The sequence below is a fragment of the Squalius cephalus genome, assembly GCF_949319135.1.
Source record: "Squalius cephalus genome assembly, chromosome: 6".
NCBI lineage: Eukaryota > Metazoa > Chordata > Actinopteri > Cypriniformes > Leuciscidae > Squalius > Squalius cephalus.
Window position 1 is genome coordinate 17,347,868 of NC_137127.1, and position 21,690 is coordinate 17,369,557.

The 21,690-nt window shown below is 39.8% G+C and overlaps 2 protein-coding genes and 1 long non-coding RNA gene across 3 annotated transcripts in view; 1 reads left to right on the plus strand and 2 right to left on the minus strand.

Moving 5' to 3' along the window:
• Positions 1–21,690, minus strand: part of LOC307159833 — a 272,209-nt gene that overhangs the window by 176,661 nt on the left and 73,858 nt on the right. The window lies entirely within an intron of this gene.
• Positions 4–1,724, minus strand: gcsha (glycine cleavage system protein H (aminomethyl carrier), a). Its single transcript, XM_079873473.1, has 5 exons — positions 1,506–1,724; positions 1,111–1,190; positions 954–1,017; positions 706–837; positions 4–575 (listed from the first exon to the last, which is right to left on the minus strand). The coding sequence occupies exons 1-5, from the start codon at positions 1,654–1,656 to the stop codon at positions 478–480; spliced, it is 525 nt and encodes a 174-aa protein (XP_079729599.1). The 5' UTR covers positions 1,657–1,724; the 3' UTR covers positions 4–477.
• The window catches only part of otogl (otogelin-like), a gene marked incomplete at its 5' end in the record, with an annotated part of 45,184 nt that continues 26,512 nt past the window's right edge, over positions 3,019–21,690 (plus strand). Inside the window, 25 exons of the mRNA XM_079874144.1 lie at positions 3,019–3,091; positions 3,611–3,653; positions 4,007–4,052; positions 4,416–4,494; positions 4,979–5,071; positions 6,257–6,411; positions 6,516–6,637; positions 11,098–11,303; positions 11,548–11,672; positions 11,887–11,993; positions 12,960–13,066; positions 13,145–13,270; positions 13,473–13,581; positions 13,755–13,801; positions 14,143–14,288; positions 14,365–14,497; positions 14,967–15,144; positions 15,267–15,391; positions 16,493–16,702; positions 16,797–16,962; positions 17,066–17,140; positions 18,034–18,077; positions 19,145–19,319; positions 19,424–19,531; positions 21,191–21,329. Coding sequence (XP_079730270.1) covers positions 3,019–3,091; positions 3,611–3,653; positions 4,007–4,052; positions 4,416–4,494; positions 4,979–5,071; positions 6,257–6,411; positions 6,516–6,637; positions 11,098–11,303; positions 11,548–11,672; positions 11,887–11,993; positions 12,960–13,066; positions 13,145–13,270; positions 13,473–13,581; positions 13,755–13,801; positions 14,143–14,288; positions 14,365–14,497; positions 14,967–15,144; positions 15,267–15,391; positions 16,493–16,702; positions 16,797–16,962; positions 17,066–17,140; positions 18,034–18,077; positions 19,145–19,319; positions 19,424–19,531; positions 21,191–21,329 — 2,937 coding nt within the window. The remainder of the gene's footprint in view (positions 3,092–3,610; positions 3,654–4,006; positions 4,053–4,415; positions 4,495–4,978; positions 5,072–6,256; positions 6,412–6,515; positions 6,638–11,097; positions 11,304–11,547; positions 11,673–11,886; positions 11,994–12,959; positions 13,067–13,144; positions 13,271–13,472; positions 13,582–13,754; positions 13,802–14,142; positions 14,289–14,364; positions 14,498–14,966; positions 15,145–15,266; positions 15,392–16,492; positions 16,703–16,796; positions 16,963–17,065; positions 17,141–18,033; positions 18,078–19,144; positions 19,320–19,423; positions 19,532–21,190; positions 21,330–21,690) is intronic.

Consider the following 21,690-nt stretch of genomic DNA (forward strand, 5'->3'; position numbering starts at 1 on the left):
GTAAGAGTTTTAAATAGTTTAATGATGTTAATCACTTTCACTCAATTGTGAGTCCTCAAAAACCAACAGATTTCATAACTGTCCTCAAATTGGACTTTAAGTGTTATTCATACTCCCACATTTTATTTGTAGCTTATTCCAAGCAATGACAAACTTTCACAGGAACAGTGTAACATCTACAAAAGAGACGAAACTGTTACATAAGCTGTGGATATTTGATCGTCAAATCTCCGTGGCTAGAAAACGAACAAAGTAACGGGCTCAATCAAACCAGGTCTGCTTGTTGTTTTCCAAGCGAAGTGCATAATGTTGTGACCATGTCCATTGGTTGGGTGTGGGTTGAAGGGAGAATATATAGTTTAGAAGAATATCTCAACTAAATCAACTACAAACAAAATGCATTTAATGAAGAAGTAAACATTCCTTAATTGATTCTTTTTAAATTCTCCCCCATATGCAACATGCCAGCAGAACGATCTAGTCCTCTATAGATTTGATGTATCTCTCATAAGCAGCTTCATCCATCAGTCCATTTAATTCCTCAGGAACAGATACGGTCATCTTCATCAGCCAGCCTGCGAACAAAATACACACTTAATGATGACAATTTATATTTTTGAGTGAGATATTCTTTAAACCATGTCACAAGTAGTTAAAAGATTTCAGGCTGGTTTGCGTCAAAACAAGTTTGGGGGAATGTCTCACCATCTTTATAGCAAGACTTGTTGACCAGTCCAGGGTTGTCCGCCAGGGCATCATTGACATCCGTCACTTCCCCCGTTAGAGGAGAGTACAACTCACTCGCTGCTTTAACACTCTCTAGAGTACCGAATTCATCTACAATACAGATTATCAGAACATTCACAATTGATCATATCATCTGCTTAACTAACTACAACAATTAACTCAAACTGAGAATGTACTCTCTTATGCTTACATAAATATAGTGTTACCTGACTGTGATAAATTTGCACCAACTTCAGGGAGCCCACAGTAGACAACGTCCCCCAGAGCCTCCTGGGAACAGTGAATTATAAACATGAAAATACAGCCTATATAGTTTATATACCTCTTTCTATATAAAAATGAAGCATTAATAACTCGCCTAACCTGAGCAAAATTACTTATGCCCACTGTTGCCACACCACTGTCCACGCGAACCCACTCGTGTTTGTCTGTGAACTTTAGTGCTGCATAACACAGAGAAAACAGATTTGTTTGGGTCTCAGACGAATCAGGTAACAGCGTAAACAATCAAGATTTATAAATGCACATAAAGATGCATTAAACTGTAATGCAAGGCAATTAAATTATAACTGGGATTGATCGCTGCCGTAGTGAAGCAATTTAAATGATTGCAAGATCAGTGCCTATTACAGATAGATAGATAGACAGACAGACTCTAGCGTATCTGGCATTTGAAGGTACTCAATATCACTTGTCAATATCAATGTGATCACAAACTTTCACGCGTGGCGCTTGTAAACTTTCATAAGTGTGGATACCTGCGCAAAATGGAGCGGTTGTGTTCAGGAACCTTTTATAGCATGTCCTTGCCAGTAGTCTAGCTGGAGCCAGAGAATTTCTGTTTGAGAGTCGAGGTAGAGAGGAGGTCAAACTAACAGAAGCACATCGTAATATTGTGGACATCGCCATTGTTCCCTGTACGCAAATAACAATGGACGCCGGCGCGCCTCGATGATGTCATTATTCGAATGGACTATGCGCGCCAAAGCAGTGCTTCGAGGTGCGTGTTCAGTTTTCGTTTGGAGCGTAAATGTATCTAGTGTAATTTTTTTTATTATATTTAGATCTATAAATGATGTAATATGATGATCTAGATGTAACTGATCACTATTTAATCAAATTATGCTGTTGTAAAATTCACTTCAATAGTTCTGTGGTGTGACAAATTACACTTTTAGTACAAATAGGCCTAATATCTTATGAGATCATAAAACTATCATAATAATAATATAGATTTATTATTTAAAAAAAATGGGCTATTTGCCTATTTTTATAGAGGGAACGTTAATAGAGTGAAAATATAGCCTAATTGATCAGGAATGATGGATTAAATCAGTTCATAAGCAGAAGGTGCATACCAAAAAATAAACTGATCAATTTAGTACAAACTATAAAAGTTAATTTGTGTGCAATATTCGTTTTATTTGACCAGCACATTGAAAAAGACAAGTAACCACAGCAACAGTAAGTTAAACGCTTTCGACTGGGACCCGAGTTAAAAAAAACAATAGTGCTGTCATTATTGATTTGTTAGACATTTACATATAGCCTATCCAAAATAGGTTTTGTTTATAAACTCTTAAAGAGACATAGCAGATTTCCCCCGAAAATTATACTTACAGAAAAGATCTTAAAATGTCGACCCCTTGATAGTCATTAATTAATTCTTACCCAAATTTGAATAACAAAAACTAGATTATTAGAGGTTAGCACAGTAGACGCTCGCGAACATAAGTCGCGTTCACCTCAGGAGGAAACGCAATGCAACAGCTCGAGCTCTTTCCTTTTAGGATCTGTAACGGACGGGTACACTGACGAATTGTAACTATATTACGATTCAATTCAGCAAGACAATATCCTCAGTAGGCTATACAAATATGAAAAATCCAATAAATAAACTGTGAACTGTCCAAACCATTGTGAAGTTAAAGTAAACTTATGGTCATACTTCACCAGTAACTGGAATAGGCTATCTATCACCTGATCTATATGCCATTCCATATATAAGGTATGAGTGCTCGTGCGCGCAGGTGCGCTCCTTCCTCCTGATGCCGCAGGTGCGCGCAGGTACATCATCCTCCTCTGACTGTACAGAAGATGGACGTTTATCCTTCACTACTCTGGGACAAATCACAGTAGTTTGTTAATCGTACCTCCTAGATTTCAACTTGATTAATCTTTAAGAATCTTTTCCAACTGAGAATTTCAATCGATTCTCCTAAAATGAAACTCGTCATTTCATGATCGTTGAAGGACGTCCGTCGCTCTGAGATGAACGAACAGCGGGACATTAAACTGTTTTCACTCTGTACACTTTTCATTTTCAAGCTATTTGTGCTTCAAGGTAAGTATCATTTTAATTCTGAACCATGCTTCATCCCCATTAGGTAACCTTTCTAAAATTTCCTGAAATATCCTTCTATTTATTTATCCTACAACAGTAAAATCGTGGTAATAATGTTTTAGTCATAATACATTTAAAGATTCTGAAAATCTCCTACACTTTTTGAAGGAGATCCCAGAATTTTTTTTAAATGTGTTTTAGCAGAAAATGTTTTACCATGGTAAAAATTTGAATGGGAAGTTTGCTGTAGGCTATTTGATACAATTTCTGTAAACTCTGAATTGTGTATTATGTAAATCAATCTTAAGCTTCGAAAAATTTGCAGTTTACTTACAATTTACAAAATCTTAAAGTTTTCAGTATCCTAAGACTATTAGTTATAACCTACGATGGTTCATTTAAAAACATATTCGTTTTTTGATCTAATGCAATGTTTATTATTTACAGACTAAACTTGGTTAATAAGATACGTTTATAAATATGATTGATTTTACATTGATATAATTTTACTTTTGACAGGATTTATTTGCCAGGAATCAAACTCAGAAAATAAACTCCCCAGGTATGTGTTTTTATAGGTATTACACCTCTTGCTTTGGCGCTTTCATGACTTTTACAAATGTGTTAATAGATTGCAGTTTGATTGTACCTTTAAAAACTGGTGAACTTTATCAAACATCCATTATTACATGGAGCTTTTAAGTAGAGAGACAGTGTCAAGTTATATATGTAACCACTGATAAGAAGTTAAGTGTTTGGTTTAATGTTTTGCTGTGTAACCATTAAACCATTTCCTTGAGAATCATTTAGTCCATCAACGTGACTGTGTCTGTATGGCATCTTAAGTGTTTCTGAACCTTTAGTCTCACAGTCACCGCACTTTTAATACTGCTCTCTTTGTGCTACTTTTAAAAGGAGGGTTAATGCACTGCGGCAGAAACGGGATCTCTTCCGTGAAGAGGTGAGTATACCTAAGAGAAAGTGACAAGGGACAGAGTGGAGTAACCAATCACACACACACACACACACACACACACACACACACACACACACACACACACACACACACACACACACACACACACTCACAAATACTGAGATACACTCTCGGTGCTGACAAAGCTGTCTTTGTGGAGTTTACACAAATGCTACAGACACTGAAAGCTCCATTCCCAAATGTCTGCAGTGGCAAAACCATGTGAGGGAACGTCAAGACAAGTTCACCAATATGGCTTAGTGGCCAGACATGGTACTGTTGCCACAATAGCTCGTATAAGACCCAAATACTTGGCAAATTCGCTATAACATTTTTTTCTCTCTGCAGACCCTTAGTGCAGTGCTGTCTGATTCAGCTCTCCCTCGAAGAGTTCTTCATAATTATACAGCGAGAGATGCATCAACAGGTATTGCACACTCAAAAATATACAGTATACAGTCTCACTTGATCTTGGATGCTAGAAATATAAATTAAGTTATCCTTTTATACAAAAAGATCATCTAGAGCCAAATTTGATAAAGATTGGTGGGTGGCTCTGTAAGATTTGAGCAGAAGAACCCAAAGTTGGCCAGACAACTATTTAAAACCAACTATATGGTTCTATGGGTTTCTTTAAGGCGATTCACACTGCACCGACAGACGCGACCAACAGGCGGGACACCGACAGAGGTGACGCACTGATCTGACCAAAACCTGACAAAGTGTTCGCCATCTGTTGGTGCAGTGTGAATTGACCTTTAGACTCCCAGGCAAAGGAAAATCAAAAAAATGTCCGAACAAAAACACTGGGGGTGAGCTACTTCAGTGCTTGGCCCCATAATTTTAAGTTTTCATTTGCTTTATTAGTAATACTTAGTGAAATTTGCCTTTTGTGTTTGTGTGTGTTGTAGAATATTGTGGGTGTCTTAATGGGGGCTGGTGCCAGGAGGAAGGACGCTGTGATTGTGCTCAGTTCCAGGGTCTCGGGGAACGCTGTCAAATCAGTAAGACACACACACACACACACACACACACACACACACACACACACACACAGGTTATATTAAATTCAAAATGAAGCTTGTTTCGATTTAATTATAGTGAGGTACGTATGGTCTGATATTATCATCTGCCACCCAGTGCTGACCATTAAATGTGGATGAAAGAACCCTGAATTTAATTACTAGAAATCAAATGGCATTGCTCACTGGTTCCAGATAATCTATGTGACTATGTCTTACTTCATTTGGTAGCATTGGATTACAGATGTGCTGGGAATATATTGCTTGCCACAAAGAGCTTCTGTATGTATGTTTAATTAACCAGGCACTGAAAAAGCCAGACAGCTGGTGTGACCAACACAATAACAGGTTCCTGCATATACTGTATTGATATAAGCCATACTGATTACATGCCCAACAGGGAATTGGTTACATAGGGCACAAATATTGAGTTAAATGGTTTAATAATCACTAACAAAAAAAGTAACGAGAGTTACCTTGATACTAATGGTTTTTGGGCATATCCCCATGTACCATGTATTATTTGAAATACCATGTTTAACTACCATTCAAATGTTTGGTGTCAGTATGATTAGTACTTTTATTGAGTGAGGATGTAGTAAATTGATCAAAAATGACAGCAAAGACATTTATTATGTTACGAGAAATTTTTATTTAAAATAAATGCTGTTCTTTTGAACTTTCTATTCATCAAAGAATCCTGAAAAAAATCATTACGGTTTCCACAAAGATATTAATCAGCATTTTCAACATTGATAGTTATACGAAATTTTTTCTTGAGCATCAAATTAGCATATTAAAATGATTTCTGAAGGATCATGTGACACTTGAGTAATGAAGCTGAAAATTCAGTTTTGCATCAAAGGAATAAATTACATTTAGAAATATATTCAAATAGAAAACATAATTTAAATTGGAATAATATTTCACAGTTTTACTGTTTGTGTGATATTTTTTATCAAAATATGTGTCTAGGAGAGCATAAGAGACTTCTGTCAAAAACATTTAAAAGTCTTACTGACCCCAAAACTTTGAAGTTTAGTGGACATATTTTGTTATCATTCAATCCCATAATTCTAAGGTATTTTCACCATCTACTATCACGTCTTATGGACCCGCCACAGTACTTTTTTGTATAGGTTTTTAATGTTGTATTTTTTGTATCAGTTCCCAACCATGGTCAGGATAGGGATGGAATTTGCCGTTCGTGGGGTCAGCATCATTTTGAGACCTTTGATGGAATGTATTACTACTTCCCTGGAACCTGTTCATATATCCTGGCCAAAGACTGCCATTCCACAGAGCCCCAGTATACGGTGTGGGTAAGTTACAGCTACACCAGAATTTCTGCAATAGAACACAGGTCTGTTTCCTATGTACAATTTTCTTTTGATACCTGCATTGCAAGTTTATTTCTCTTTGGCAGGTTCATAACAGTCGTTCATGTAGAGGTTCGGTGTATTCATGTCCACGTGGTCTGAGTCTGTTCTTCCCAAATGAAGAGGAAATCTATATTAGTGGTTATCAGGTGCTCAAGGATGGACATAGGTGAGTTTGGATATACTTTACTGTTCTAAATTAATCATTTTATTTTGAAAGGATGCACTAAATTTATCAAAAGTGATAGTAAAGACATTTATTCTATTTTAAATAAATGCAGTTCCCTATCAGTCAATCACGTTCGATGTTGCGTCAGAACTGAGCTGACGAATTGAGATCTTACCTGAGAGCCCAATCACCTTCAATTGTTCTAAACGAGTCAATGGACATTGGTGTACGAGATTTGCATCGTGCACCCCGTCCTGCGAAGTGAGTATATAAGGAAGCGTGCTTGCATTTCACATTCAAGATTTTGCTTCGGAGCCGAGCAAGCACGGGTGTGACGTTGCGTCTTTTTAAAGATGTCATTCCACCCGTGTGTTTATGGATGCAGTGGTTTCATGGCTCAGTCTGACAGTCACTGGGGACCTGCCCCAGCGGCCAGCTGCTGTCTACACCCCACCGCCGGCTGCATCCCCCCGCTTACTCGTCGCTGAGGGTGCTCCCCTGGGCGACCCAGTGATGGAGGGAACAGCTCTTCAGGAGATGGTGACTGCACCACTCCTTCCCCCGGAGGAGGGCCTCGCAGAGAATACTTTGAGTTTTATCTCTGTCCCCACTCCGGAACGCTGTGCCTTCTGTGTCAGGCCCCTGTGCTCCACCTCGCTGCCCCACTGCAGGTACATCTGTAGTCACTCTGACCCCGCTTGCACTGTCTCTGGAGGCCTGGATAGTGCTTCCCAGGCCGTCTCGCTGGCTCATTCGGACCATCAGACTCTACTGAGCGATTCGGTTCACCCGCCATCCCCCTAGGTTCAGGGGCATCCAGTTAACCTCAGTGCTGGACGAGGATGCTCCTGTCCTGCATGCAGAGATCACAGTCCTACTGGCGGAGGACACGATAGAGCCGACTCTCCAGCCGATATGAAGTCTGGGTTTTACAGCCCATACTTCATTGTACCCAAGAAAGGCGGTGGGTTACGACTGATCTTGGACCTGCATGTTTTGAATCGGGCCCTTCGCAAGCTCCCGTTCAAAATGTTGACACAGAAATGCATTTTCAGAGGCAATCATCCCGACTTGACGCCAAACCTTCAGTCAGTGGTCAGACCTTACATTTCTACTTTCCCTAGAACAAGTGTCCAGACATGTTGTTGTCTCAACAACAGGCTCCTGGACAGGAACTCGACTGCAGTGGCACATCAACTGCCTCCAGTTGCTAGCAGTACACCTTGCGCTGCACCACTTCAAATCGCTGCTACAGGGCAAGCATGTACTGGTCCAAATGGACAACGCTGCGGCCATTGTGTACGTAAACCATCAGGGTGGTCTACACTCCTGTTGCATGTTGCAACTCGCCCACCATCTCCTCCTCTGGAGTCAGAAGCATCTGAGGTCGCTTCGCACCGTTCTCATTCACATGTTGTGAGCTCTCACAACAGCCCACGCTCCCAGGAGAACGGCGACTCCACTCCCAGACGGTCCAGCTGATTTGGAGATGCTTCGAGGCCGCACAGGTAGACCTGTTTGCCTCTCTGACACGTCCCACTGACACGTCCCACTGCCGGTTGTTTTACTCCCTGACCGAGGGGACCCTCAGCACCGATATGCTGGCACACAGCTGGCCTCGGGGCCTATACAAGTATGCATAATCCCCAGTGAGCCTTCTCGCACAGACACTGTGCAAAGTCAAGGAGGACAAGGAGCAGGTCTTGCTAGTTGCACCATACTGGCCCAACCGGACCTGGTTCCCAGAATTAATGCTCCTCGTGACAGCCCCTCCCTGGCGCATTCCTCTGAGGAAGGACTTACTTTCTCAGAGTCGGGGCACCCTGTGGCGGAGGAATTAGGTGGTCTACCCCCAGCGGAGGTAGACACTATCACTTCAGCAAGATCACCCTCTAAAAGGCGTGCCTATGTTCTGAAGTGGAACCTGTTTGTTGAATGGTGTTCTTCTCACTGAGAAGACCCTCGGAAATGCCAGATCAGAGCTGTGCTTCCTTCCTGCAAGAAAGGCTAGAGCAAAGGCAGTCTCCCTCCACCCTGAAAGTGTATGTTGCCACTATTGGCACACATCACAATGCAGTAGATTTGTAAGACTGTGAGAAAGCATGACCTGATCATCAGGTTCCTGAGGGGCATGAGGAGGCTGAATCCTCCCTGCCCTCACCTTGTACCCTCTTGGGACCTCTCCTTAGTCTTAGCAGCCTTACAGAGAGCGCCCTTCGAACCACTGCAGTCAGTAGAGCTTAAAATCCTGTCTCTTAAGATGGCGCTCCTGACTGCATTGGCTTCTGTTAAGAGGGTAGGGGACCTGCAGGCATTTTCGGTTGATGAATCGTGCCTAGAATTCAGACTTGGCCAACTCTCACGTAATCCTGAGTCCCCGGGCAGGATACGTGCCCAAGGTTCCCACTACTCCTTTTAGGGATCAGATGGTGAACCTGCAAGCGCTGCTCCCAGAGAAGGCAGACCCTGCCCTCGCTTTGCTCTGTCCTGTTCACACTTTGCGCCTGTACGTGGACCGAACACAGAGGTTCAGGACCTCAGACCAGCTATTTGTCTGTTATGGAGGCCAGCAGAAGGGAAAGGCTGTCTCCAAGCAGAGGTTGGCCCACGGGATAGTGGACACCATAGTCTTGGCATATCCGGCCCAAGTCCAGCCGTGCCCCCTTGGGGTGAGGGCTCATTCCACTCGAAGTGTCGCCTCCTGTGGCCTTCTTGAAGTGTTGTTGGTGCACGGCGCCTCGCTAGCAGACATTTTTAGAGCTGCGGGCTGGGTGACACTTAACACGTTTGCAAGGTTTTACAATCTCCTTGTAGAGCATGTGTTCTCCCGTGTACTCGCCACAAGTAGCCGGTAACATTGGGGACCCGCTGGGTGGCTCGCTTGCAGTGCCACTCCACTCCTAGGACGGGATACGTGCGCTATCTGCTCCACAGATGAGTTCCCCATCTGGGAAACTCTGCATGAAGTTCTTCCAGCACCCTCGGCAGTCAGATGCTATGGAGGCGTCCGACGCTAGGTCTAGCACTTGTGTGTATGCCCAGAAGGACAGCCCTTATACTAGACTAGGTGCCCATGTGTTGTATTTCTCCTACGGTTGATCGCACATGTGTATTCTTTTACGGTATGGCTTCCCTGTCGGCGAGTCCATGTCTTTCCCTTGGCAGAGCACGCCCTTCCATCTCTGCTCGGTATTAACTTCACCATAGCTAGGCTGAATCTTCCTCAGAGACCTTCCATATGGAGCTCTGCCTTAATGGTCAGTCTATATGTGTAATCTCCACGTTACCTCCCTTGGGACAGGATGTGGTCTCCGTAGCATCCCTTTCCATAACGCTTTCCCAGTGTTATCCAATAGTCTCACTGTGTGGGTCAGAAGGAACAGCAGTGATCAACACTCTCTCTGCGGTAAGTCCTATCCTTTCTCCGCCCCAGCAGATACGGGGGAATTAGGTGGCTTTCGCGAGGTGCTGGAAGGGGTTGCAATTGTGGCGTTTTGGTAGGGATCCCAATTCATCAGTTCAGTTCTGACGCAATGTTGAACATGACTGACTGATAGGAAACATCTAGGTTACTAATGTAACCCCCGTTCCCTGAAGGAGGGAACAGAGATGTTACGCGTCGCCATAATAGCTGTACCACTGCTGAACAGCCGGGACACACCGTCTCAGCTCCTCAGTGGTAAACTTGAATGTGCGATGCAAGCGTGCTTCCATACATACCCGGTTGCTGGTTGGGGTGCTCGATTCAAATCTGAAGGAAGGTGATTGGGCTCTCAAGCAAATACCAATTCGTCAGTTCAGTTCTGACATACCTTCTCCATTCCCTCATTTAGGGAAGTGGTCATTAGTAACATTGGTTACATTAGTAACCTAGACGTTCTGTTCTTCTATTTTGATCAAAGAATCCTAAAAATGTATGTCAGTTCCACAAAAATTTAAGCAGCACAAGTTTTTTTTAGCAGAGAAATGTTTCTTGAGCAGAAAATTGCCATATTAGAATGATTTCTGAAGGAGCATGTGACACTGAAGACTGGAGTAATGATGCTGAATTTCAAATTTAAAATTCAGCTTTGCCTTTACAGGAATGAATTACACTTCAAAATCAATAAAACTAGAAAACAGTTATTTGATCAAATAAATGCAGCCTTGGTGAGCATAAGAGACTTCTTTTGAAGCCATTAAAAAATCTTACTGACCCCAAATGTGTTGTGAATCTTTGATGAATTAATGAAAAAACGAATTAATAAACCTACTGACGGAGGGATAAATAACTCTGTTTGATGTGTATGGTTTGTCGGAAAACATTAGAAACCTTGGCCACTTATGGTTTTCAATAGATTTTAGGTCACGATAGCATGCTGATGATAAAATGACAGAAAAAGTCCTATGGCAACACATTTCAATATCAAACATGATTGAAATTCTTGTGTTGTTTGTCTGTTTCATGTGCATGTTTTCAGGCTGAGTCTACCACAGACAGTACGTAATGTTTTCATTGAGCGGTTGGCTGACTACATCCTGGTGAAGAGCACGTTTGGCTTCTCTCTGGCGTGGGACGGGAGCTCTGGAGTCTACCTCAAAATGACCGAAGCACACAAAGGAAGGCCTTGTGGTCTGTGTGGAAACTATAATGATGACGGATCGGATGATCTCAGCAGCAGCCACGGTGAGACAAACAGGCCTGTACACACACTTATCATCTCAGTCAGCAGCAAATTCAGGACAATTATATCAAAGCTGAGCAGAGCTGCATACTCAGTTTGAACACACCTGGCCTGGCCCAGTGTTTTCTATTTAGAGATGAGTTGTAACATTTTAGGGACAGTTTAATTCTCAAGAAACAGTGCTAAAATGTAATTTGCAGCAAATCTATTATGGTGACTTTATTGCTTTGCATTTTGCATCTTCAGGTGTAGTCTCTGACGACATTGCTGAATTTGGGAACAGCTGGGCAGTAGATTTGCCCCAGGAGAGACCCTGTCCTCAGGTTGATGATGATTTCCCTGGACCATGCTCATCTGAGTCCGATATGGATGTACGCTTGTACACAATGCATTCTGGGTTTGAACTGAGCTAAATGGGTCTTATTATGTATGATAGTTTTAAACAAGAGTGTTTAAGAGAAGTCATACATGCTTAAGTGTGAGTGTGCATTCAGTAAAATGTGAAAATTCCATGCAGTGTATTTTTGGTTATCCACCTTAAAACCTGTTTTAGCAACTTTGCTTGTTTGTGTGTTATCTGAGCAGGATGCCATTGAGAAGTGCAGTGCATTGCTTTTCTTTCCTTTCATCTCCTGCCATGAGAACATTGACCCAAATCCATTTGTTGCCAGTTGTGTTTCGGACATGTGTGTGTAAGTCAAGTGTGGTGCTTTTGTCTAAATGGTGTAACTGAAGTTGAAGCCTGCTGAAAAAAAACAAAAAAACAAGCTAAAGATGGATTGCTGATCTTAGCTGGATTAAGCTATTCTAACTGGCCTCTCAGTCTGTCCAAATTAGTGTTTAGCTGGTTGGCTAGCTGGTCTCAAAACCACTCTAAAATCATTTAAATTGACTAGTCTAACCAGCTTGGCCATACTGAGAGATCAACTAAGCACCTTAGACTGGTTTCATATAATTTTGTAATTTGATCTTTTTCAATTATTTGCTTAAAATGTGGGAACATAGTTAGTTGCACAATATTTACATGGTGAAATTAAAAAATCAGATGACTAATTGTAGAATACTTTCAGTATAATGTGATTTACTTTTGTGCTAATGTCAATATTGAACATTTATGTTTATAGTATTTAGGATTTTAAGTAGACTTTCTCTCTCTCTTCCTCTCCCTTCTTGAATGTTTTTTTTCTCCCTAGCCTCTTTCCTGCAATCTACACTTCCCAATTCCAACAGGATTATGTTAATTATAGTAATGAAAATATCTTGAATATAGCAAAAGCTGCAGAAAGAATGTTTGTGAACATATGTAGCCTATATGTATGTGTGTGCATGCATGCAATTATGCTTGCACTAGTATTCGTAAGAGTGTGTGCGTGTGTGTGTGTGTGTGTGTGTGTGTGTGTATTGATTACAGTGATGAAATAGCTGCTGGAGTTTATGAACAATTTCAGACTCAACTGTTGATTGAAGAGGTAGTAAGAGTATCAGATTGCAGGAGCAAGTTGAACAGCTGTACTGCTCTTACAGTTTCATTCAGTCTTATATCACCATACTAAAAGAGATTTCTTTAGTATTGACTTTTCCCCCCATCTTTTTATTAGAACTATTTGTATTTTTGGCTGTTTTATGTTTATTAACATTTAAATGTTTTTTATTTCCAGATCAGATGAGGAGGAGACCTTTTGTCGGACTTTGGTTGAGTACACCAGGGCTTGTTCTCATGTGGGCTACCCCGTCAGAGAATGGAGGGACAGTTTTCCTACATGCGGTTAGTCAGCTTTCTTGTCATGAAGATAACACATGGCATAAACTTTGCAGCTTGTCATGTGATATGTTTGTGTTTCAGCGGACGGATGTGAGGAAAGTTTTGTCCACAGAGACTGTATCAGCTGCTGCCCGCCAACATGCACTTTTGAGAAGGAGTGCTTGGGCACCAATCTACACTGTCTGGATGGATGCTACTGCCCAGATGGTGAGACTGATAATCAGATGTTTAAATGGGGGTGTTATTATTAATTTTCCTGAATGTTTGCTATTATGAGGAGAATGCAAATGAGCCCTTTTGGGCAATTCAGAATGCATGTTGCAGTGATTTGTTGATGATTTAAATTTTTGTATGATTTTTATGACTACAGCTGACTTCATGGCTTCTCTTTCTGTTTGGCTGCTCTCAGGTCTGATTTTGCAGAATGGCACCTGTATTGCAGTGTCTCAGTGCCCTTGTGTGTACCATGGTACAGCATATCCTCTGGGTCATGTATTGGAGCAGGGCTGCAGTGTCTGGTTAGAAACATCCAATTTTCACTCTTTTACACCTAAAACACTAAATAAAACATATGTTTCTCCCATTTTTTTAACCAGTTGATAATCACAGTAGCTGATAATAAAAATCCCGGTTCCTTATCAAATGTGTTGCATTCATGAGTAAATCCATCTAATGTGAATTACATTTTCAGTGTCTGTATGGGAGGAGTGTGGAACTGCACTGAAAACAATTGCACTGGTAAATAACAACCTTTATATCGGACAGTTTTACATAATACCAAACCAAAAACATTGTAAAACTAGGCATTTTATTTAAGTTTAACGCAAATTTTCTTGGCTTTTAACGCAAAGTTTCAATGTTTTGCGAGCAAACACAAAGTTACTCAAGTTAACATAAAAGTTTTGCTAGCAAACGCACTTTTTTGGGGGGCGAACGCAACATTTTTGCGAGCAAATGCAAAAGGATTTAAATATCAATTTTTTTTTTCATCACCATGTCTCCTTACGAGCTCTGTAACTTACAAAATGAGTGTGTATTCAAAGATTATTTTAGAATAATATGATTTTTTCAACCCCTAGCGGAATGCACAGTAATGGGTGACACGCATGTGACAACATTCGATGGGCGGATCTTCATGCACATGGGCTCTTGCCAGTATGTGCTAGTGAAGAGCCGTGGCAGCACCAAGTTTACTGTCACACTACAGTACACTGCCTGTGGAGAGGTAAAAAGAGTGCGTCTGGAAATGTGTGTGATCAGAGATGTCTTGTGTGCGTTTAATTGAGGCTCTCGTCTCTTAGTCTCAGGAACACTCCTGCATCCACTCAGTGGCTCTGGTGGTGGATGAAGATGTCAGCAGACAGCTCACTCTCACAAGAGAGGGGGAAGTTGTCATTGGGGCTAGTATGGCTGTCAATTTGCCTTACTCAGATGGTAAGGACAGGTTCTCAGTTTTACATCGGTACTGGGCCGCTTTAATAGAAAATGTTTCTTATACCTTAGTCAAGGTAGATGCCATATTTAATTTGCTGCAAATGAAAACAAGACTGTGAGGGACAGTCTTAAATTTCGTAATCTAAACCAATTCTAATCTAATTTTCTCATTTTTACTATGGGTCATTATGCTTTATTTCACATTTCCAGGTTAAATACTGAACCTAGAAATGCAGTAATACATGTAATTTGAGAGTTAAATGAGTTAAAATATACATATATTTGTAACCAAAAATATTACAATTACCTATTAAAATATTTCTGCTACCTAAGTAGTAATAAAAGTGTGTCTACTACATAGATAATAATTCAAAGAAATAAAATTAGAATACATTTGATTAAAAAAGAAATAAAATTAGAATAAATTTGATTAAAATGTATTTCCTATTTCTTTATTTCTGTTTGTTAGACATGGTGAACGTGCGTCGGTTGACATCTCTGTTTGTGGGTCTGCGATCTGTCTTTGGCCTGAGGTTTCAGTATGATTGGCAGGGTGGACGAATCTACCTTCAGTTGGACAGCACCTGGATGGGCTCCACTCTTGGCATCTGCGGGACCCTCAACGGAAACCTACGGGATGATTTCCTGTGAGAAACGGAGACTGATCCTCTGAATTTCTTTCTGCAAAACATTTTAAATGTCTCTCAGTATCATTATGTAGTTCTTGGACTTGTGTGAAGAACTAAGTAAATGTGTTTTTACTCTCCAGTTCTCCTGCAGGCATGATTGAAGGAACTCCACAGCTACACGTCAACGCCTGGAAAGTGTCTTCAGCGTGCATTAGCCCTGTCAACATACCCATTATCGACCCCTGTGAAATGAACCAACAAAATGGTATATATGTTAATCCTTTTGCTTGTCCAAAGAATCAGGGCCGGGTTTCCCGATAAAGTTGTCTCTTAGCGCGCTACGAAGACTCGTAAGGTATAACTTAACTAAAGGTATACCATTTCTAGGAGTGTTCCCCGAACCATACCTTAGGAAGCTGCTTAAGAAATACCTTCTTACGTGCGATGTTACCCGGCGCTGTCCGTGGCGATGGTGCTGAATTGGTTGATATCGATGACTCGAGAATCAATTATTCTCTTGTCCAGGCGCTGTTTCACTGCTTTATGCTAGAAAGTGGTGTTCTTTATAAAATAAGCACTTCAGAAATAGTTGAAATTACATTTATTAGGACTATTGGATATTATAAAAAATAATCCAAACTATAATAGCCTATAATAGCCAAGCCTACATATTTTAAAATTGTAACATATATTGCTGCCACAATAACCATTTCAAAAATGTTACGTGCTTTCTTCTCTTTCCCATTTTTGTTCGCTGAGGTGGAGCTGCGATGAAATATTGTTCTTGTAAATACTTTCCAGCATTTCAGTAATAAAAGTGTACATCTTACGTACGGTGCTCGGCGGTGATCAAAAAGGATTTAAACAGTGAATTTTGAATCTCTTCTTGTAAACTCAGAGATGTGGATTCAGGCGGCAATTAAACTTAACTGACAGTATGCTTTCACTGGCCTTTGAAAGCGCTCTTTTATTAAATTAATAATATAATATATAATAATAATATAATTAAAATTCTAACAACAATCAGTGTGATTGACAATTTTAGTCTTTGCATGAAAACACTTGAATTAGCCTAAATGAACACTGTCTGTGTGTATTAAAACTTCAGAATTATTTTCATATAGACCTGCAACAGTGATAAGGTAAAGCTAAGAGCCTTACGAAAGTGTGACTTACAGAAGATATACTTAGCGTACGAACGTGTCGGGAATCGTGCCATAACGTTAAGAGAGAGGTTAAGGAATAGGTTAAGAAGTACTTAGCGATAAGAACGTTTTGGGGAACCGGGCCCAGGTTTCTCCAAAACAAATGCAATGCGTGATTTCTAGAAATTCATGCATGATGCTGAAAAGGTGTTTTGTTTCAGTGTTTTATGCTGCCCAGTGTGATGTGCTAGTGGAGGAAGTGTTTGCGCCATGCCATGCATATGTTAGTCCCAGCGTGTACCACCAGCAGTGCCGCTACCAGGCCTGTCGATGTGGCAGCGTCTGCCTCTGCACTGCTCTGTCCCACTATGCATACATCTGCAGCAAGCATCACATCACCATCAACTTCAGAGCGCATGTCTCTGAGTGCGGTTCGTTGGTCATCCCTACATGTATTTGTCTTTACAACTATCTATTACACAAGTATGCTCAGGAAGTCATTTGTCTATGCGTGTATGTGTGTAGGTATGGTGTGTTTAGGTGGGATGATGTATCACCCGTGCACATCAGCATGCGGGAGGACATGTCAGTCAATCAGCAGTGCTGAAGTGTGTGATGGTGACTGTGCTGAAGGATGCAGCTGCAATGAGGGATCATTCTACGATCACACACGACAGCGCTGTGTGCTGCTGTACGTCTGAATACGCCAAACACCAATACCACCTTGTAATGTCTGAACACTAGCATAGAAATGGATATATTTTTCCTTTTTTTGGTTTTGGGTTTAATTTTAGGTCCCAGTGTCACTGTTACTTCATGGGTTCGGTGTTTCAGCCTGGTGAAGTGTCCTTCAGTTCATCTGGACCATGGTGAGTGTGTGGACATGGAGGATTTTGTTGTCAAACACGTACAGATTTATAGCTACAAGTAGTTTTGCTAGTCTGATACATTATGCAATAACTTTCCCAATTGATCAAAAGTGACAGTAAAGACTTTCAATCAGAATAAAAAAAAAATCAGAATGAGCGTTATTGCAAAGTATGTTTACACATAAGGGGAATTTGTCTTAGTGACAGAAGCTTCCACGGCACAGACAGAATGACAGCGACAAGACAGATAATAAAAATAAAAATATACAAAATAGACAATAGACAAAATGTGTATGTACAGGTATGTTATATACACTTTTTTGCTTGTCAATTTGACGTTTTCTAGAATTTCCCAATGATAAATTATAAAACTTTGCTCATTTGCTAGATATTTACAGTGTTACAAAAGATTGAAATAATCATTTCAAATAAATTATGTTCGTTTGAAATTTCTATTCATCAAAAAATCCTGAAATCCATGTGTTCATAATAATAATAATAATAATAATAATAATAAGAGATTTTTCTTGAGCACCCAATCATCATATTAGAATGATTTTTGAAGGATCATGTGACTGAAGACTGGAATAATGATGCTGAAAACTCAGCTTTACATCACAGGAATAAATTATATTTTAAAATATATTCAAATAGAAAACAGTAAATTTAATTTATATTATACATTTTATTTCAGAATCATATTACACAACATTACTGTATTTTTGATCAAATAAATGCAGCCTTGGTGATAAGACACTTCTTTCAACTTTCAAAAGTCTTGCAGACTGTTAAAATGCTAAAATTGTTCAAATTAGATTATCCATTACATAAGAATATGTATATACTGTATATGTATGTTGGTAATGTATATTTCGATTTGTCTTTTTCTTTAGTCTCTGCAGAAATGGTCGAATGGAGTGTGTGCCAGAAGAAAGAGGTAAACTTTTACTTTTTACTTTTTCTTTGCTCCATTTCATCAGTCTCCTTCTATTCCCTTTTACCTCTGCCTTCCCCTGGAAAAGAGCGTTTTCATCTTAGATAGTCAGCAGTACATTCCTCAGAGGTAACACATTGAGCAAACTGAATGCCTGACAGATCTGAACCGCAGATACACATGCACAAAGAAAGAGGGAGACTTGGGGAAAGACCAAATTCCACTTTTTGCTTATTTGCTTGCCGATTTGACTTTTTTTTAGAATTTTCCAATGATAAATTGTAAGACATTGCTAATTTGCTAAATTATTTGCTGAAATAGTAATAGTAAATTTACATAGTAAATTTGATTTCAGTAGTATTCATATTGGCTGCATTATTAATGTATTGTCCATTGTTTGTTTTTTGACTTTAGATTAAACTGGTTGCCTGTTAACCCTAATTCCTTTTGATAATTATTAGTGGTGCAGTCCACTAACTCAAATTGTTATACTTCGGCACGTAACTCTTTCTTCATTGTTTTAAATGACACCTCACATCATGTGTCTTATTGAGGTGAGTGGAAAGTTGAGTCAGACTAAAAAACTAAACAACACACTGAAACTAGGAGTCATATCTAGAGAACCACCTAGAAACCTCAAACCAATGGATTAAAACAACTTTTGCATGAGCAAGCACCACTTGAGTTCCCTATACAGTTTCGTTTAAAGGAATAGTTCACTTCAAAATGAAAATTCTGTCATCATTTACTCATTTACTTCAGTTGTTCTAAACCTGTATGAATTTCTTTCTTCTGCTAAACACAAAAGAAGATATTTTGAAGAATGTCGGTAACCAAACAGTTGATGGACCCCATTGACTTCCCTAGTATTTTTTTTTCCTACTGTGGGAGTCAATGGAGTACATCAACTGTCTGGTTATCGACATTCTTTAAAATATCTTTTGTGTTCAGCAGAAGAAAGAAATTCATACAGGTTTGAAACAACTTGAGGGTGAGTAAATGATGACAGAATTTTCAATTTGAAGTGAACTATTCCTTTAACCATTCTCTCTCCATCCATTTTTTTTCAGAGCCTGAGAGAGGAGATTGTCCAAATGGTAAAGTCTACTACAGCTGCAGGGGTCAGAGTGGGCGTGGACCTTCAGGTGTGGGCATGGCCTGTGAACTCACCTGTCGAAACCTGATGCTGAACCTGACCTGCCCTCCCATGACCCCATGTGTACCAGGATGTGGATGTCCTGCTGGGTAATCACTTTCTTTTTTGCATTTGGAACAAATGTTTTGAAAAGTATGCATGTCTATTGACACCAGAGCATGTAATATTGCACCATCTTCTTTAATTGGTACAGGCTAGTGATTCATAATGGAGACTGCTATTACCCAGAGAACTGCCCCTGTGCATGGCTCGGTCTAGAGTATCTCCCAGGAGAGACAGTGGACACTCCGTGCTACCGCTGGTCAGTGTGTTTTTTTTTTTTTTTTTTTTTTTTAGCTTAGCTTCCATAAGTCTGTTTCCTGTTAATGGGCGATTCTTCAGTTAGTGGAGCTTTTCTATTCCCTAGCATGATTTTAAAGAAAGGGGAAATGTATTAGGACAGATTGTAAGAGCTTTCAACATTTTTTTATTGTGTCTCTTATACCTAATAGCTCTTTCCTAATTAAGAGTGTTGAAAAGTTACATTTGAGAGAATTATTTGTTTTGGGCTTGTCCTCTACCCGGACCTTTTTACTTTTTTAATTTATAAAAAGTGTTAAAATCAGGAAAATTCTACATTGCAATTGTCCTAAGAACCTTACAACCATTTTAAATTTAAAGAGTGGAATTCAGGTGTACAAATATGGTACACCTTACTCACGCATTCTGAGTGACTAATAACTCTGTCGGTCATTTGGAATTCACAAAACCACAGTTACCTACATAACTAGCTCACTTCCTCAGTTTATAAATCAGTCGATCAATTTAGCTACTTTTCAGTCTGCTTCTCAATCAGTCAGGGATCACCTTTTGTGTCCTTTGTGAGCCTTTAGGTGCTATGTGGTGGCTACCATTAACCTTAGACAGACAGATCAGCTTTTTGTTTATGTTAGTGCTCAGAATTATAGGGGCTGCTGTATCTGTATATAAGCAGAGATTGTCAAATTGGATTCTGGAGGGGATCATTATGGCATACAAGAAAGCCCAAAAGCCTCTGTCAGGAAGTATCTCTGGTCATTCCACTAGGGCTGTCTATACCTTGGACTGCAGATATCTGTGCAGCTGCTACTTGGGCTTCTCCCTGTATTTTACCCACTTCTACAAGTTCAACGTTCCAACCCCTGAAGCTGTCAGATTAGCAGCTCTTCAGGAGCAACCTTATATATTTTTCTAAAAATAGTTAAGGTTGCTCCTGATGACTGTTATTAGGAGTCATCCACTAGTGCTTAAGCACCGCCTCTGGTGGCCAGGAAGAATGAAACGGAGTGCTAGTTACGTATGTAACTGTGTTTCTATGAATTCTGAATGACCGCCAGAATTATTTGTCACTCGGAATGTGCAAGGCTTACCTCGACCTATCTAGCTGGCACTGCGATAATCCACTAGTGCTTAAGCATTGCCTCTGACGGTCATCCGGAATTCACAGAACCACAGTTACCTACGTAACTAGCGATATTATATTTCACTGAAGACTGTCACATAGTAATGATGCTGAAAGTTCAGCTTTGCCATCACAGGAGTAAATTACCTTTGAAAATATATTCTAATAGAAAGTTTTTTTCAAATTTTAATAATATATCACAATATCACTGTTTTCACTGTATGTTAATCAAATAAATGAAGTCTTGATGAGCATAAGTGACTTTGTTTAAAAAAAAAAAAAAAAAAAAAAAAAACCTTACAGACACTAAACTATTGTATCTTACATTTTCTAAATGACGTCCTCATAAGTCAATAATTAACGCCATCACACATTACAAAATCCACTTGAAGGTTGATGAAGGCCATGATCAGAACATGTGATAAATATTTCAAAACAGATGAAATATAGTTAGAAGAATATAATTTTTCAATAATTGCAGAATTACCAGTATATGATGTATGTTTTAAGTAATGTTTCATTTGGTCTCTCTCTCTCCAGTGTTTGTCATCGTGGGTTCTTTAACTGCACATATTCACCGTGTCCAGCCGTATGTACCATTTACAGTGACCGTCATTACCACACTTTTGATGGCCTGGAGTATGATTACGTCAGTGACTGCCAGGTCTACCTGGTCAAGGTACTTCCTGAGTGTGTGTGTGTGTTTGTGACTTTGGGCACACAAGCCAAAAAGTTAAATAAATTTTAGTGATAGACATTTAAAACAGCTGACATTTATCCTTTTTGAGATTCATAGGCATTGGCTAATAACCATGGGCAATTCTTTTGTGAATTATTAGTAAAGTAAATATAATAATAAGTAAATATTGTCTGAAAGAAGCATTCATTTAATTTCAGAAATGTTATGCATGTACATTACTGTTCAAAAGTTACTTATGCTGACCAAGGCTGCATTTATCAAAAAAATACGGTTAAAACATATAGTGAAAACAGTGATATTGTGATATATTATTACAATTTAAAAGAACTGTTTTCTATTT

What these genes read in the sequence shown, in the direction of transcription:
- gcsha (XM_079873473.1), bottom strand. Translation starts at nt 1,656, where the DNA reads ATGGCGATGTCCACAATATTACGATGTGCTTCTGTTAGTTTGACCTCC. An exon ending in AACCGCTCCATTTTGCGCAG is followed by an intron (nt 1,191 to 1,505) that starts GTATCCACACTT and finishes TGTGTTATGCAG; the next exon opens with CACTAAAGTTCACAGACAAA. An exon ending in CAAGTCTTGCTATAAAGATG is followed by an intron (nt 576 to 705) that starts GTGAGACATTCC and finishes TTTTGTTCGCAG; the next exon opens with GCTGGCTGATGAAGATGACC.